This window comes from Eptesicus fuscus, chromosome 9 (assembly GCF_027574615.1).
Source record: "Eptesicus fuscus isolate TK198812 chromosome 9, DD_ASM_mEF_20220401, whole genome shotgun sequence".
In the NCBI taxonomy this organism is placed as follows: Eukaryota; Metazoa; Chordata; class Mammalia; order Chiroptera; family Vespertilionidae; genus Eptesicus; species Eptesicus fuscus.
In genome coordinates, this window is record NC_072481.1 from 662,831 (window position 1) to 678,379 (window position 15,549).

Here is a 15,549-nt window from a genome sequence, read left to right on the forward strand (position 1 = left end):
CAGGGACTGGAGGGGGTGGGAGGAGCCCCCTTCACAGGTCTTGTGCTCAGTTGAGGGGGGACGGGAGGCAGGGCTGAGGTGTTGGGCGGGGGGTGGGGCGGGTGCCTGTGTCTCAGGCTGAGCCCATGTACGCAGGTGTGTGTGCAGCTGTGACATCTTGTCACTGAACAGCCTGGCTCCCAGCTCCCTCGGGAGCCAGCTCTGCTGTTGTGTGTGGAAAGGAGGTCAGGTTTCCCCGAGAAGCCCCAGAATAGCCCCTGAGTGCCCGGAGGAAACCCGGCCTGGCCTCCTGGTGGCCGGTCTGGCCCCGGTCCTGTCGTCCTGGCCCCTGACCCCCAGCCGCGGGAAGCTGCCTCCTGGACGGTGGGCCTCAGCCCCTGCTGCGCGCGCCGGGGGGGGGGGGGGGGCGGGAGAGGCCGTCCTGCCCCCCCATGTTCAGAGCATCTGCCAGGCGCTGGCACCGCCCGGGTGTGGGCCCTTACGGGCACGAGGGGGAAGCTGACCGGGTGGACACCCAACAGGAACCCTCACAAATAGGTGACAACAGCCGCCGTGAGGGTCCTGCCAGGGAGGGGGAGCCGGGTGACACGGTGAAGAGAGAACTGCCTCTCTTGTGCCCGTGGCCCTACGTGTCCATTCTCGCTGGGGCCCAGGGAGGGTGGGGGCCTTGGCTGGGACCCAGGGCCTGAGGGGGGCTCCAGGGTGAGGGGATGCCCAGGCCGAGGAGAGCCAGGAAGGGGCCATGCGGGGAAGGGCCACGCCTGTCCCGAAATAGGGCAGCAGGATCTCCGGGCCATAAAAGGATCCTGGAACCTGGGCCCCAGGGACCCCAGGCAGCCAGGCCCAGATAAACGCGGCCACCACCTCTGCCACAGCAGCTCTGTGACCCTGCGCAGTGTCCTCTCCGCCGGCCACAGACATGGTAAGGCTGCTCCCGGCAGAGCCCCGGGCTGCTGGGTGGGGAGCGGGGCTGGGAGCAGTGCCTGGGGCAACAATGGACAGAGCCTCCAGGCGCAGGGATGGTGGGACCCGGAGCTGCGAGGGTCTCTCCGGGCCCCGAGGAAGAAGCCCGGCGCGGCTGGGAGGGAGGGCAGAGTGGGGGGCCGAGGCCGCGCCACCCTTTCAGAAAGCCGCCGTGGAGGTGGCAGGCAGGTGGGGCCAGGACCGGCTGGCCCCACCCCAGGGCCTCCCCTAAGCTGCCTGGCAGCCACGCCCATCTCTCAAGACCCACCACTTGCCCCCCCCTTGTGTGGGAGCTGGCTCTGGGCTAGGGCCTCCTTTTTACCTTTAATGTTTTATTATTTTTATTTTTTAATCCTCACCTGAGGATATTTTCCATTGATTTTTAGGGAGAGAGGGAAAGACAGAAAGAAACATCAATGTGAGAGAAACACATGGATTGGTTGCCTCCCGCATGAGCCCCGACCAGGGCCGGGGAGGACCCTGCCACCCAGGTACATGCCCTTGACCGGACTTGAACCCGGACCCTTTGGTCCGCAGGCTGACGCTCTACCCACTGAGCCACACCGGCCAGGGCCGGGGCCACCTCTCTAAACCACACACTCTGAAGGGTGTCTGTGCCACGTGTCCTGGGGCCTCAGACCTCCCTGGACCGAGGGGCAGAGTCCGCTGTGAAGCTGGTGGTGTGTCCCCCCATCCCCGCAGACCGAGCGCCTGACAGCCGAGCAGATCAAGGAGTACAAGGGGGTCTTTGAGATGTTCGACGAGGAGGGCAACGGGCAGGTGAAGACGGCCGAGCTGGAGCGGCTCATGAGCCTGCTGGGCATCAACCCCACCAAGAGCGAGCTGGCGTCCATGGCCAAGGACGTGGACCGAGACAGTGAGGCGGGCCGGCCTGGGGCGGCTGAGGGGGGAGCGGCTGCGCCCCGGGCCTCACGGGAACGTCCTGCGCCCCGCTCCCTGCAGACAAAGGCTTCTTCAACTGCGACGGCTTCCTGGCCCTGATGGGGATCTACTGGGAGAAGTCCCAGAACCAGGAGGGCGAGCTGAGGGCCGCCTTCCAGGTCTTCGACAAGGAGGGCAAGGGCTACATCGACTGGGACACGCTCAAGTAGGGCCGGGCTGGGGGCGGGCGAGGGCGCTGCCCTGCGGGCTGCCACTCAGTGCGCGGGGCTTGGGGGGCCCTGCAGGTATGTGCTCATGAATGCGGGCGAGCCCCTCAATGAGGTGGAGGCGGAGCAGATGATGAAGGAGGCCGACAAGGACGGGGACGGGACCATCGACTACGAGGGTGAGAGGGGGTTGGGGGGGGGCCTGGGAGCCCACAGCCGGGCAGGCTGGGCGCTGACCTGTCCCTCTGCTGCCAGAGTTCGTGGCCATGATGACCGGAGAGTCCTTCAAGCTGGTCCAGTAGGAGCCGCTGCTAGGCCTTGGGAGGCCTGCCCGACCAGGAGCTGCTGCCCCCAGCCCCACCCACCCACCTGCCATGCCCTGCCCCACCCCCACCCCACCTACCCACCCTCCCCACCTGCCCTGCTCCACCCACCTGCCCAGCCCCCAGCAAAGTAGCCAATAAACGCGCCCGCAGGACTCCCTGAGGCTCCATCGCCCCGCCCGGCGCAGATGTGGGCCTGGAAAGGGGAGGGGCTCTCCAGAGGCACCCAGGCTGTGACACCTGACCCCACCCACAACCGCAGCCCGAGGTGAGGCTGGGTGCAGGGTGGGCCCAAGCACTCACCCTGTCCCCCTGCCGGGGTTGTGGGGGGTGGCGGCCCGAGAGCCCCTCCCTGAGCAAGCCCTTTTCCTGCAGGCAGAGGCCACTTCGATACAAATTTTATTCTCCAAAAAGCTGTGGAGGCTCAGACCCGTGGGACTCCCTTAGGGCAGAGGGCCTGCTGGGCCCGGGCCAGGGGCTGGATGTAGCGACGTGTGTGTGTGTGTGTGTGTGTGTGTGTGTGTGTGTGTGTCTGCCTGGAGTTGCATAGCAACGAGGCCAGGGCTGCAGCAATGTGCTGGACGTCCGGCCTTCCCGGGGGAAGGATGGGGAGGGTGCTGGGGGTCCCCTGGGTGCACAGGGTGGCTGGTGGCATTGGGAGACCTTCCCCACCCCCTCTGAGAGACACCAGGGTGACAGCTGGGGGTGCTGGGCTTGGAGGCTCCGCTCCCCCGCCCTTCCGGGGTCCCGGGCCCGAGGCTACGGCGGAGGCGGCTCTTCCTGTCCGGGTTTGGCCATCCTGACAGCCTCGTCGTAGGAGGGAGGCAGCTCCAGGGTGTAGACCGGGCTGTAGGCGGGAGGGGTCATGGCGTCCAGGTCCAGCTCCGGGAAGGGCAGGGGCAGCCGCATGCCCAGCGGGTGCTGCACGGAGCTGTAGGCTACGGGGACAGAGCGCGTCTGTGGGCTGGGCTGGCCCTCCCTGCCCCCCCCCCCCCCAGCAGGCGGGGGCGCCGGGGGCGGCACTCACAGGTCACGGTGCTGTGTGCCGGGCTGTCGCTGTCCCCGGGGAGGAGCGCCAGGTCGCAGGCCGGAGGTGCGGGGGGCAGGCGCTGGGCGTGGGCCCGCTTGCGGAGGCAGCAGAAGCGCACGCAGCTGGCCGTGACCCCGCACAGCAGCAGCAGCAGCACGGCGAGCAGGACGAGCCTGGCCGGGGAGCGAGACCCCACCGCTGCAGGCACCCCGCCACCGGCACCTGCTCCCCGAAGGCCCAACAGTGAGGCGGGAAAGTGGGCGGGGAAAAGGGAACCAGGGCCCGGCCGGGGTGGCTCAGTGGTTGGGCATCAACCTATGAACCAGGAGGTCCGGTTCCGATGTCCGGGTTGCAGGCTCGATCCCGAGTGCGGGGCGTGCAGGAGGCAGCCGGTCCGTGATTCTCATCGTTAACGTTTCTCTCGCTCTCCCTCTCCCTTCCTCTCATCAATAAAAGTATTTTAAAAAGCATTAAAAAAGTCTATTTCATGAAAAACACACACACAAGCAAACAGAGAGAATGCCCCTCCAGGCCAGACACCGCCTTCCTGGCGAGGGCAGGGCCGCGGAGCTGGGCCTGCGTCCGGGCGGCCTGGCTGCCTCCAGGCTCCACCAGTGGCCTTGGGCTCGCTCCCAGGACACGCTGTCCCGGCCGCTGCACGACCCAGTGCCCAGACCGGCCACCATGTCCCCGGGCTCCCGGGAGGGGAAGGGGGAGTGGGGCGCGGGCGAGCTGGCCGGGAAGGGGCAGTCGGCGCAGCGCTGAGGGTCCCGGGCGCTGGGCGGGGCCGGACCCCGGGGAGAGCGCCCCCCGGTGCGGGGGCAGGAGGCTGGTCGGCCTTCAGGGCGGCGGAGGCCCCGCGCCTGCCCGCAGCGCCGGGCGGGGACAGCGCGCCGGGCCCCGGGAGCCCGGCCTCCACTTACCCCACGTGCCACAGGCTGCTCCAGCGGGCGGGGGGCGGGCACCTGCGGGCACGGGCACCGCGGTCAGCGCGCCGCCCCGCCTCCCCCACGGGGCCGCCGCCGCCCCTCGCCGCCCCGCACTTACTGGTCCGAGGGGTCGCAGCTGCCGGCCGAGGAGCCCGGCGTCACCTGCGGGGACAGGGGGAGCTGGGCTCGGCGCGGCGCGCGCGGACCCGCCCGCGGAGCCCCGCCCGGCGCCGGCGACCCACCTGAGGCAGCGGCAGGAGCGGCAGCAGCAGCCGCAGGAGCCCGCGGGCGGCCGGCGCCCCCGCGAACATACCGGGCGCGGACGCGGAGCGCAGGCCCGGCCGCCCGCCGCTATATGAGGCCCCGCCCCGCGCAGGCCCCGCCCCGCGCAGGCCCCGCCCCGCGCAGGCCCCGCCCCGCGCAGGCCCCGCCCCGCGCAGGCCCCGCCCCGCGCAGGCCCCGCCCCGCGCAGGCCCCGCCCCGCGCAGGCCCCGCCCCGCGCAGGCCCCGCCCCGCGCAGGCCCCGCCCCGCGCAGGCCCCGCCCCGCGCAGGCCCCGCCCCGCGCAGGCCCCGCCCCCAGCTTCCACCCAGGGTCCCGTGACCACGCCCCGGCTCCAGCCCTAAGGGACCGCCCTCGGCGCGTTCTTGCCCTCTCCTGTGGCCTGAGGGTTTGGGGGTGGCCTCAGGGCTTGGGGGTGGCCTCAGGGTTTGGGGGTGGCCTGAGGGTTTGGGGGTGGCCTCAGGGTTTTGGGGATGGCCTCAGGGTTTGGGGGTGGCCTGAGGGTTTGGGGGTGGCCTCAGGGTTTTGGGGATGGCCTGAGGGTTTGGGGGTGGCCTGAGGGTTTGGGGGTGGCCTCAGGGCTTGGGGGTGGCCTCAGGGTTTTGGGGGTGGCCTCACGGTTTGGGGGTGGCCTCACGGTTTGGGGGTGGCCTCAGGGTTTTGGGGGTGGCCTCAGGGTTTTGGGGGTGGCCTCAGGGTTTGGGGGTGGCCTCAGGATTTGGGGTGGCCTCAGGGTTTGGGGGTGGTCTCGCTCTCGGCTCAGGTGCGGGGAAGTTGAGGCCTGCGGGGATGGCACCCAGGACAGAGGAGGCCGGGCTTGGCACACCGCCCAGCGCCCCGCAGAGCATGAGGCCGGCCTGGGGTAGGCCCGCGGGAGTCCGGCCGGGCTCTAGGCCCCGCTGTGTCCTGTGGGCGACCACCCACCAGGGGCGTTTTGCCTGCAAGCCAGGCGCAGTCTGGGCCTGGAGGGCCCGCTGTCCAGTGCGCGGGGGAAGGCTGGGTCGTTCCTTCCAGGAGGTCCTAGTTCTCACCCCCCACCAGGCGAGGCCCGCACTGTCCCAAAGCTGTCCTGTACCCCGGCTGTAATGCAGCCCCAGGGCCCCTCCTGCCAGGCTGCCCCTCCCCTCCCCCCTCCTGCCTCACGGCCTTCCAGGCCCTTGGGGTTCAGGCAGGACCTTGGCACCGAGCCCCAGGGCCCCAGCAGGAGGGCCACACCAGGCTTCAGGAGGGGGCCTGCCCCTCTCGCGGGCGCCCTAGGAGGCGGCGGGAACTCACCTGCAGGGAGAACCTCCTGGGGCTGGGCCTGCAGGACCCCTGCTTCCCCTCTGGCCGCCCCCGAGGAGGCAGCTGGGCTCCAACTGGTTAGCCCGTGAGGGGTAGGAAGAAGCCTGGCTGTGCCCACGGACAGGAGTCCTGCACAATGTCTCTCGGGCCACTGTCTCAGGCTTGGGTGAGGGAGGTGCAGGGTTAGGGTTAGGGTGAAGGAGGTGGGTTAGGGTGAGGGTGAGGGAGGTGGCAGGGTTAGGGTGAGGGTTAGGGAGGTGGCTGGCGCCCTGAGCCTCTGCCCGGGAAGGCTGCAGTGCCCTCCTGGTGCCCGGCACGGGGCTGGGCGGTGGGCACCATCTGGAGCTCCAGGCACATCCTGGGCCAGGGCTGGGGGCGGCTTCCACTTTGAAGGGCAGTGGTCCCGGAGGCTGCTCCTGGACTCAGTTCAGAAAAGGGAACCCTCCTTGCCTGGGGCCACCTGGGACCCTGGGTTTGGTGAGGAGCAGAGGGGGCTAAGCTAACCCCCCACCCCCACAGCCCTGCCCGGCCACTTGTCCCCCAAGTGCTCCAGGCACCACCCTCCAGGAGGCCCCCCCGCCCCAGGCCCCTGGGAGCCGGCAGAGCTCAGGACTTGTGGGCTGCCTCCCCAGGGCTGTCCCCCTCACTCTGTGCTCATGTGAGTCGCTGTCGCCCCCACACACACCTGCACACAGGGTCACACGGAGGGTTTATTGACAGACCTGCCTCCCACTGGGCAGGTGTGGGCGGGGCTGGGGCTGAGGGCTCAGGCAGGAGCAGGCTGTGGGCAGGACCGGCCCAGCTGCCGGTTCCGAGTGGGCTGCAGGGAGCAGCCGTGCTGTGGGGCTGGGTGCCCCCAACATGGGGTCACACAGGGCTGCCCAGCAGGGGATGCCAGTCCCAGGCCTATGGGTGGTCTGGTCCGGACCACAGACCGGGGGCTGCGAGGACGGGCAGGCGGGTCCGGGGCTCCGCAGAGAGCCCTGCGGGTCAGGGACCGGCCAGCACCTGGGCCACAAAGAAGACCTTGTAGGTCTCCTTCACGTCGCCCCTGAGCTGCAGCAGGGCGGCCGCCATGAGCGGGTGGTCGGGCTGGAAGGAGAGGGGAGGAGGGGGACAAACAGCCACCTGAGCGACACCCAGCGGGCCTGTGGTCTGGCTCCTGCACCCGCCTTCCCCGCCCAGGCCCACCCCGCAACCTGCCCCACCTCCCGAACCCGCCTCCCCGCCCTGGCCCACCCCGCAGCCCTCCCCGGCTCCCCGCCCAGGCCCACCCCGCAGCCCACCCCAGCTCCTGCACCCGCCTCCCCGCCCTGGCCCACCCCGCAGCCCACCCCAGCTCCTGCACCCGCCTCCCCGCCCAGGCCCACCCCGCAGCCCGCCCCGGCTCCCCGCCCACCTCCCCGCCCAGGCCCACCCCGGCTCCCGCGTTGGAAGCACCTACGTCGAAGTCGGCGGGCGGCGCCCAGGAGATGCTGAGGGTCCTGGTCTGGCCGCGCTCCACGGAGCCCTTGGAGGGCTCGATGGTGAAGCCCTTGTGCTGCAGGGCCGCCAGGCTGTCCAGGCTGAACTCCACCGTCTGCGGGAACGGGGCTGCTGGGCCCGGCAGGTGGGGCGAGGGCGCCCAGCTCCCCGCGCCCTCCCAGCCTGACCAGCAGGCGCCCACCCCCGTGCAGGGCGCGGTCACGAGGGCCGGGCTGCCCCGCAGGGTGCTGCGGGGGGCTGGCGCAGTGCGCGGTCACCTTCTTTGCGGACAGCTGCGTGGTCCGGATGCAGCCCACCTGCAGCTCGCGGGTGGCAGGGGGGGGCGGCGTGTCCGTGTCCAGCTGGAGGTAGTCCAGGGTCACCAGGATGGGCCTCAGCTCCTCAGGCTCTGGCGACGGAGGCGCTGGTTGGGGGGCGGAGGGGGTGCAGCCGCGGGGAGTTGGGGAAAGGGGGAGCCCGCCCCCGTGTAGCAGGCCCCCGGCGGGCGGCCGGACCCTCAGAGGCTCACCCTCCCTGCGCTCCGGGCTGGAGGAGGGGATCGTCGTCAGCGACTCCACGGGCACGTCCAGGGGGTCCCCGCCCTCCACGAACATCATGTGCTCGCGGGCCGCGCCCCGCAGGAGCAGGTCCTGGGACACTTTCTGGGACAGAGCGCGGCCGCCGCTGGTCTCTCCCGACACCCAGGCTCGGGGCCCCCAGCTTAGGCCCCCGCCTCCCAAGTGGGGCAGCTCGGGGCGGGGGGGGGGCACCTTGTCGAAGAGCAGGACCTGCAGCCGGTCCGAGAAGTACAGGCTCTCGTGGTCGGGGCTGAAGGTCACGGTGAAGTCCTGCGCGGCGCCCGGGTCCAGGACGCCCGCCACCGGGACCACGCTGAACACGCTCTGCCCGCTGTGATTCTGCGTGCCTGCGGGGGCGTGGCCATCACAAGCCCCGCCCACAGGCCCCGCCCCGCCGGCTCCGCTGGCCCCGCCCCGCAGGCCTCACGCCCCCCTCCCTCCCAGCAGCTCACCCACGACCTCGGTCCTCTGGGCCCGGGAGGTGAGGAACCGCGGCAGCTGCTGCAGCTCCTCGCGGCGGGAGCTGGAGAGGCTGGCCAGCCGCACGGAGAACTTGATGGGCAGCGAGGAGTTGTTCTGCAGCTGCGGGGACCCCAGGGCGGCCTGTGAGCTGCCCCCTCGGCAGTGCCCCTGGGCCGCCTGGCAGAGGCACCGAGGTGGGAGGACCGGGCCGGAGGAGCCAGGGCAGCCAGGGCAGAGCCTCCGGGCCTCCTGGTTGGAGGGCAGTGGAGGTGGGGCTGCGGGTGGGGGGCTCCCTGACCCAGGCGGGCCTGACCCCCGGGGTGGCCCTCCCCCGCCCCCCTCCCAGCCTGGGCCAGGGCAGGGCGGGCACCTTGAAGGTGGAGGAGACGGACTCCCTGGCGATCACGTAGCCCATGTTCAGGACGTCCCCTGTGATGGAGCACGTGATCATGGAGGCCACGCCGGTGCCCAGGAGGGTCAGGGAGAGGATGCCCCTCTTGGTGATGATGTCCAGCGTCTCCTGGGCCTGCGGACACCACGTCCCTCAGCGCGGGGCGGACACCGGCCAGGGCCCTCGCGCAGGGAGCTCCGTCTTGGAGCGGCGGGCGCCCTGTGCTGGAGCCTGGACGGCTCTGGCCGCCCTGGTCGCTGCTGCCGCCCGGGAAAGCCGGGCCTGAGGGACTGGCTGGCCCTGGAGCCCACGGGCACAGGGTGGGCTGGGGGGGCAGGGGCATGGGGTGTGGAGAGCGGGCGAGGGGCGGCCAGGACTCACCAGGGTGCTCTCGTGGGGAGAGAAGGACAGCACCAGGTCCTGGGTCTCCCCGGCAGGCAGCTTGTCGATGGGGTTCAGCAGGTGGAAGGGGCCGTTGGGGTTCAGGACAGAGAAGTCCACCTGAGGGTCAGAGTCAAGGGACGCCAGAGACGGGCGCAGCCCCCCACCCCCCCCCGCAGGCCCCCCTCTCCCACCCCGCAGGCCCCCCTCTCCCACCCCATAGGCCCCCCTCTCCCACCCCGTAGGCCCCCCTCTCCCACCCCATAGGCCCCCCTCTCTCACCCCGCAGGCCCCCCGCTCCCACCCCCACAGGCCCCCCTCTCCCACCCCGCAGGCCCCCCGCTCCCACCCCGCAGGCCTGTGCAGAGTGTGGACAAGGATACGGACATGTCCTCGGAGGAGATGTTCTGGATGGACACCTTCTTTGAGCTCCGGTGACCTGAAACGGGGCCAGTCACAGCCCCAAGCCCAGGGGCCATCGGGGCAGGTGGGTCCAGGGCCCAGGCTCCTGTGGGTGGGGGGGGGGCCCAACGAGGACTCACCTACAGCGACGTCACCGAAGTTGGAGATGGTGTTGCCTTTGTCAGACACCACGATGATGGATGGAGCCACCGCCGGGCACCACAGCTCCAGGAACAGCGTGTTGTGGGGGCTGGCGGGCAGGCAGGGTGCTGGTGGCCCCGTGCCCCGGCCCCAGTCCGACCCCGAGCCCCGGCCCCACCCCCCTAGCCCTGGCCCTGGCCCTCCGGACCTGGGTCTGGGTTGGGAGCGGACGAGGAAGAGGGACCTCGGACCGGCCACCCCGCCCAGGCCAAGCACCGCACCTGAAGCTCAGGGGCTCCGTCCCCTTCCTGTCTTGGATGTCGCCACTGGCCACGACGCAGGGGACCACGATCTTGTCAAACCGCCCCTGGAACGTCCTGGCCAGGGTGGCCCGGGCCACCTGGTACTCCTCGGAGCTGGAACGAGGCCGGAATGGCGCCCGCGCCCGTGCCCCACGCGCCCCGGCCCCGCCCTCCCCACACGGGGCACCGGCTCGTCAGGGCTCGGCCACGTGGGGCCACTCGGGCTGTGCCAGTGTCGTCGGCCAGCCGACTGCCCACCTTCCCTGGTTCCTGTGGGGCCTCCCCGGACCCCAAGGTCCCGCTCAGGCGCCCGGCCAGAGAGCAGGTTCCTGGAGCCGCAGGCGAGCCAGGCCCACCGCGCTCTCTGGGCTCCCGCTCCCCGGGTGGCCGAGGCAGGGCCTGGACTCCAGTGGAGGAGTCTGTGGGGGAGTCTGTGGGGGCAGCGCGGGGTCCCCTCGCAGGGGCCTGGAGGGAAGGGCGGGGAGCGGGCTCACGCCCACCTGAACTTGAGCTCCTGCTTCTGCGACGGGGGGGTGTGGGCGGCCGAGGCCCGGGAGGGGCGATCCCGGCTGTGCATGCGCAGTAAGGACATGGACAGCCGCCGCCGGTCCCTCCGGGGGGTGACCGGCTCCCTGTGGGACTGGGAGGTGAGAGGCCGGCTGGCCAGTGCTTGAACCCGGGGGCTGGGGGGGATGGGCATGCAGGGAGTGGCGGCCCACACCCCAAGTGGCTCCCTCAGGAAGACGGGCAGGGGCTGGAGCAAGAAAGACGAGTGAGAGTCCGGAGCAGCGGGCCCCGGGCAGAGGCCCTGGCCTGTGCACCAACCGCCCGGTGCCCAGGGGAACCGAGGCACCAAGAGGGCACAGAGCCGCCAGGAGGGGGTCTGAGCAAGCGCTCAGGACAAAAACAGCGCTGGGGAGTGCGCCCCGTCCGTCCCGGCAGAGCCCTCGGGCAGCCTGACCCTGCGCTGGGCCCGGGGCGGGGGGGGGGGGGGGGCGCCCCCTGCGCTGTGGACCCTGCTCCTCTGCTGTGTCGCGTCCTCCCTCAGGGGGTCCTCCCTCGGGGGGGTCTCCCTCGGGGGGGTCCTCCCTCAGGGGGGTCTCCCAAGGACAAGTCGTAGCCCCTGGAAACGGCGAACATCTGCCCCGCGCTCCTGGCCTGGGGCCTGGCCCGGGGCCTCGAGGGGGGCGGAGCGTTCCGGAGCCAGAGTCCGCACGCACCCCTTTGACATCCCCGTCTGTACTCTGGGCGTGGAAGGCCTGCTGGCGGATCAGGTCGTTGGACAGCACGGGCCGGAAGGCCACCTGGACCAGGCATCTCTGGGGGGAGAGGGTCGAGGGCAGAGCCCGCCCGGCACCCGCTGCCCCAGCTCCCTGGCTCCCCTCCGCGGTCCTGCCACCCTCCTGGTGTGCGCCCGTCTCTCCTGGGGGCCTCGGGGAGGCACGCCCCTCCGGGAAGGCAGGGTGGGCTGCCGGGCATGATTCCCAAGCCCACTCTGCCCACGTGGGTCGGCCCCGGCCCCCACCCCCGACATGGATGAGGAAGGAAACTCTGTTCTCAGCCTTGGAGATGTGGGGTGAGTTCCTGCCCGTGACCGCCCATGACCAGCACAGCCGGCTTTCCAAAGCTCAGCGGGCTCCCTGGGCCGTACAGCAAAGGTGCTCGACCATGTCCGGTGGGGGGTGTGGCGTGTGGGGGATGAGAGAGAGAGAGGGAGAGAGGAAGAGACAGGGGAGAGAGGGGGAGACAGGGAGGGGAAAGGAGAGGGGGAGGAGAAGGGAAAAGGGGAGGGCAGGGGAGGGAGACGGAGCGGTGCCCTGTAATAACCCCTTGCAGGCCATTCCGTAAGCAGTATTGTACAGTTAATGCAATGAGTGTCACATAACCCTCCTTTCTGGAACCCGGGGGCCCTGCACCCCCGCACCTCCATGTGCCCCTCACACAGTCCTCTCAACAGCCCCCCTACCTTTCTGAGGTCAGGAAGTAACAGAGAGGCTGTGAGGACCTGGGGGGTGAAGTCGGGGGAACCCTGGACCAACCCAGTGGACAGACAGACACCTGTGCGCCTGGAGACCAGGCCTCTGGACCCACCCGGCTGCCCTGCCCGAGCCCAGCCCGGTGCCTGGGGGACAGCGTGGCGCCCCTGCCGGGCAGGGCTGGCCTCTTCCTGGCTGAGCTCGCGCCCCTGACCTGCCTGGGTTGCAGGGGCCAGAGCTGACCCCACACCTGCTGCGTCAGGGCGGGCAGAGCCAGGCTGTGGTGCCCGCCCACCCCCGTGGGCCCACACCCACCTTTCCTGGCAACACAGTCCCCACCGAGGGCGAGATGGTGATGGGCGAGTCGGGGGGCAGCAGGAACTGGAAGGACGTGGGCCCCACGGGGCAGGTGTCCTCGGAGCCGACGCGGGGCACGGAGTGCGTCAGCGAGTTCATGCTCAGGTGGGAGTTCATCACGTACAGGGAGGCCACCGACATGTCGTACAGGGCGGTGGCCGCGAACTTGACCTGGTAGTGGGACAGCTGCAGGGGCGGGTGGACGCCCACACCCCGGCAGGTCATCTTGAAGCACCTGTGAGCGACCAGGGTGCACGGGGTCAGCCGGGCACCCAGCTGCAGCGTGGGGCCCCTCTGCGCCGGACCAGGTGGCTCTGAGTGTGGGTGGCTCGGCGCAGGCGCCCGGGACAGACGCAGGGTCACAGGCTGCTCACGGCCCCGGCGGTAACTTCCATGCACTTGGGAGCTGCGGTGCAGCTCTGCCCGCCCCCCCCCCCCCGCCCCCTCCAGGCTTCCATCGTGGCTCCCCTCAGCTATGGCCTCACGGGCGGATTCTTGTCTGTGCCCTGACCGGGGACTGAGCCCCCACCCTTGGCGTTTCGGGAAGAAGCGCTCGCCAGCGGAGCTACGTGGCCAGGGCTCTGTGCACATCTTGAGTGGACAGTTAACATGTCCGTCACAGGTTACTAAGGAGGCCATGCTGGCTTGTTTGGTTACGTGTTTACTGACGTTAAAGAAACAAGACAGAGAACCTGCTCCTCAGGTGTAAGCACAGGAGCCTGCACGGCAGGCACAGCAAGTGAACTGCGAGCGGCCGTCGCGAAGAGGCACGGCCCTCGGAGTTTTAGCCCCGGGGGCTCCGTCCGCATCTCCTCTGCGCGGTGCCCACAGCCGGCCCGGCTTCCATCCCGACCGTGGAGCATCCAGTGCCCGTGTGAGGGCGGTGCTGGCCGCCCGTCACCCTTGCGGTGCCGGAGATGTCACACACCAAGACATCGCCACGTGGCCTCTCACGCCCACGGGTTCCACGACCCCTGAGGCCTTATTCGGACGCGGGCAGCTGCGGAGCGGGTGAGGCGTCAGAGCTACGTGTGACATGTTCTCCTCTCAGGAAGGCGGCCGGGCTGCTGTCCCCCAGCCGGTCGGGTCCCCGTGACTGACGTGTGGCTTCACCCTTCCGCGGGAACGGGGTGCCCCCGGCGTCACTCACCCCGGGAACGCCTTTCTTTGCGCCACGAGGTCACGTGCGGCACGTCTCCCGACCGGATTTGGGTCGTTTGCCTCTGGCAACTCACTCAGGCCCTCCATCATGCCCACATGTGCACCCACACACATCACACACATGACCACACACATGTACACACATGTACACACGTTCGAACACATATGTCCACACACTCACACATGCCCCCACATATAGTACACTCAGACACATGCATACTCACATGAACTCACACATGTGTCTACGCTCACATGCATACAGGCACACCAAACACTCATACACATGTCCACACACACACACCCCAGGCCCCTGTCGGCCCCTCAGCGCCCCCCCCCCCGCCGCCCCCTGGCCCGGCTCACCGGTTGATCTCCGACTTGCAGACGAGCTCGAACCTGTACTCCTTGGCCTTCGTGGGCTGGAAGATCAGGTCGAGATCCATGGTCTCCAGGGGCAGGATCGTCCCGAAGCCGTCGTTGGGCTGGATGTCCACAAACTGCACGGCACCACGGCACCAAGAGCACACACAGTGTCTGCGGGAGCGTCATGGGGACTGCGGGGCACGCGTGGGGACTGGCGCGGCAGTGTGTGATGTGCATGTCGGTGTATATGTTAGTGTGCGAGCACGTTTGCGTGCATGTAAGCGCATGTGTGTCTGTAAGTGTGTATATGTGTGTCTGCATGCCTGTGAGTATATGTATGTCTGTGCATGTGTCTGTGTGCATGTGAGCACATGCTTGTGTGTATGAGTGTCTGCATGCATGAGCGCATGCTTGTGTTTGTGAGTGTGCATGTGAGTATCTGCATGCGTGTGAGCACATGCTGTGAGTGTGTGTGTGAGTATCTGCATGCGTGTGAGCACATGCTTGTGAGTGTGCATGTGAGTATCTGCATGCGTGTGAGCACATGCTGTGAGTGTGTGTGTGAGTATCTGCATGCGTGTGAGCACATGCTTGTGAGTGTGCATGTGAGTATCTGCATGCGTGTGAGCACATGCTGTGAGTGTCTGCGTGCATGTGAGCACATGTGTGTACTGTGTGTGGACGGTGAGGTCTACAGAGGGGCATCTCCAGGAGGGGACGGGCCGCCAGGGAGAGGCCTCATCTTGGCTGCCCTGCGGGGCCAGGCAGGCCAGAGCTCTGGCAGGAAGGCGGGGGCAGAGGGGTCTGGAGTCGGTGGGTGCAGCGGCCAGAGAGGGAGAGAGAGGAGGGGTGGAGAAAGGCAGGGTGAGGCAGCGACAGGGGCAGGAGGGACGGGGAGAGGGACGAGCAGAGAGAGCCGGGTAGAGGAGTGAGGAGGGAGGCGGGGAGGGGGAGGCGGCTTGGACTCCGGGTCAGCAGTCACCTGACCTGTGCCCAGAGCTTCCTGACTCAGTCCCTGCCCCCACGCCCTCCCTGCCCACGTGACGCACCTTGGGGACCCCGACGAACCCAAACTCCTGGGGCAGGAGGGAGAGGTTGCAGACGCTGATTGGGGCCCTGATGGCCTCGTAGATGGTGCAGTAGCCGAAGTCCACCTCCAAGGGGCTGAGCTCCAGGTCCGAGGTGGTGACGGTGGCGTGGACGGTGAACTCCACGGGCTTGACCTGACGGGCAAAGGGCCAGCACATCCAGTCACGGACCGCCAGGAGCCTCGCTGCGGCCGCGGGGCCCTCACGGACACGGCTCGCCCTCAGAGAACCCCCTCTTCTGCCACCCAACCTGCAAGTGGATGCAGCTGTAACCGAGGTGCCAATGGGAGACGTGGGAGTGAACACGCGTGTGCACACACATGTGCATGTCCTGAGGATGTGCATGCCACGCTCTGCGGTCTGAGTGTGAGGTCAGTTGCGGGTGTGAGTGTGAGCAGGTGTGTGAGTGTGTGGCACGTGGGGTCTGGGTGCTGGGACCGCCCGCAGCCAGGGGAGCCCCGAGCCCCGCTGACCACACTCCCCTCCTGCATTCCCCTGCGGGGGCCGCCTGGTGACGCCTGGTGACTGGAAACCCGCCGGGGGCCCAACTCCCAGAGCACCCCCTGC

At 69.4% G+C, this 15,549-nt stretch overlaps 3 protein-coding genes across 3 annotated transcripts in view; 1 reads left to right on the forward strand and 2 right to left on the reverse strand.

Annotated features, from left to right (window-relative positions):
* The first annotated feature begins 516 nt into the window (after positions 1–516).
* On the forward strand, positions 517–2,374 carry CALML6 (calmodulin like 6). The gene is made up of 6 exons (XM_054720666.1): positions 517–537; positions 879–922; positions 1,666–1,840; positions 1,927–2,071; positions 2,151–2,251; positions 2,328–2,374. The coding sequence occupies exons 2-6, from the start codon at positions 920–922 to the stop codon at positions 2,372–2,374; spliced, it is 471 nt and encodes a 156-aa protein (XP_054576641.1). The 5' UTR covers positions 517–537; positions 879–919.
* Positions 2,375–2,777: 403 nt separating this feature from the next.
* TMEM52 (transmembrane protein 52) lies at positions 2,778–4,715 on the reverse strand. The gene is made up of 5 exons (XM_054720790.1): positions 4,597–4,715; positions 4,473–4,516; positions 4,349–4,390; positions 3,423–3,598; positions 2,778–3,333 (listed from the first exon to the last, which is right to left on the reverse strand). Exons 1-5 carry the CDS (start codon positions 4,663–4,665, stop codon positions 3,155–3,157), a joined length of 510 nt encoding a protein of 169 aa, XP_054576765.1. The 5' UTR covers positions 4,666–4,715; the 3' UTR covers positions 2,778–3,154.
* Positions 4,716–6,611: 1,896 nt separating this feature from the next.
* CFAP74 (cilia and flagella associated protein 74) overlaps positions 6,612–15,549 on the reverse strand; it is a 32,161-nt gene continuing 23,223 nt past the window's right edge. The window contains 17 exon segments of the mRNA XM_054720784.1: positions 6,612–6,910; positions 6,913–7,011; positions 7,360–7,498; positions 7,662–7,792; positions 7,913–8,045; positions 8,154–8,308; positions 8,414–8,543; positions 8,794–8,949; positions 9,196–9,315; positions 9,579–9,634; positions 9,738–9,847; positions 10,020–10,154; positions 10,541–10,680; positions 11,261–11,359; positions 12,332–12,608; positions 13,895–14,028; positions 14,944–15,117. Of these exon segments, the coding sequence (XP_054576759.1) occupies positions 6,630–6,910; positions 6,913–7,011; positions 7,360–7,498; positions 7,662–7,792; positions 7,913–8,045; positions 8,154–8,308; positions 8,414–8,543; positions 8,794–8,949; positions 9,196–9,315; positions 9,579–9,634; positions 9,738–9,847; positions 10,020–10,154; positions 10,541–10,680; positions 11,261–11,359; positions 12,332–12,608; positions 13,895–14,028; positions 14,944–15,117 (2,469 nt within the window). The 3' untranslated portion in view covers positions 6,612–6,629.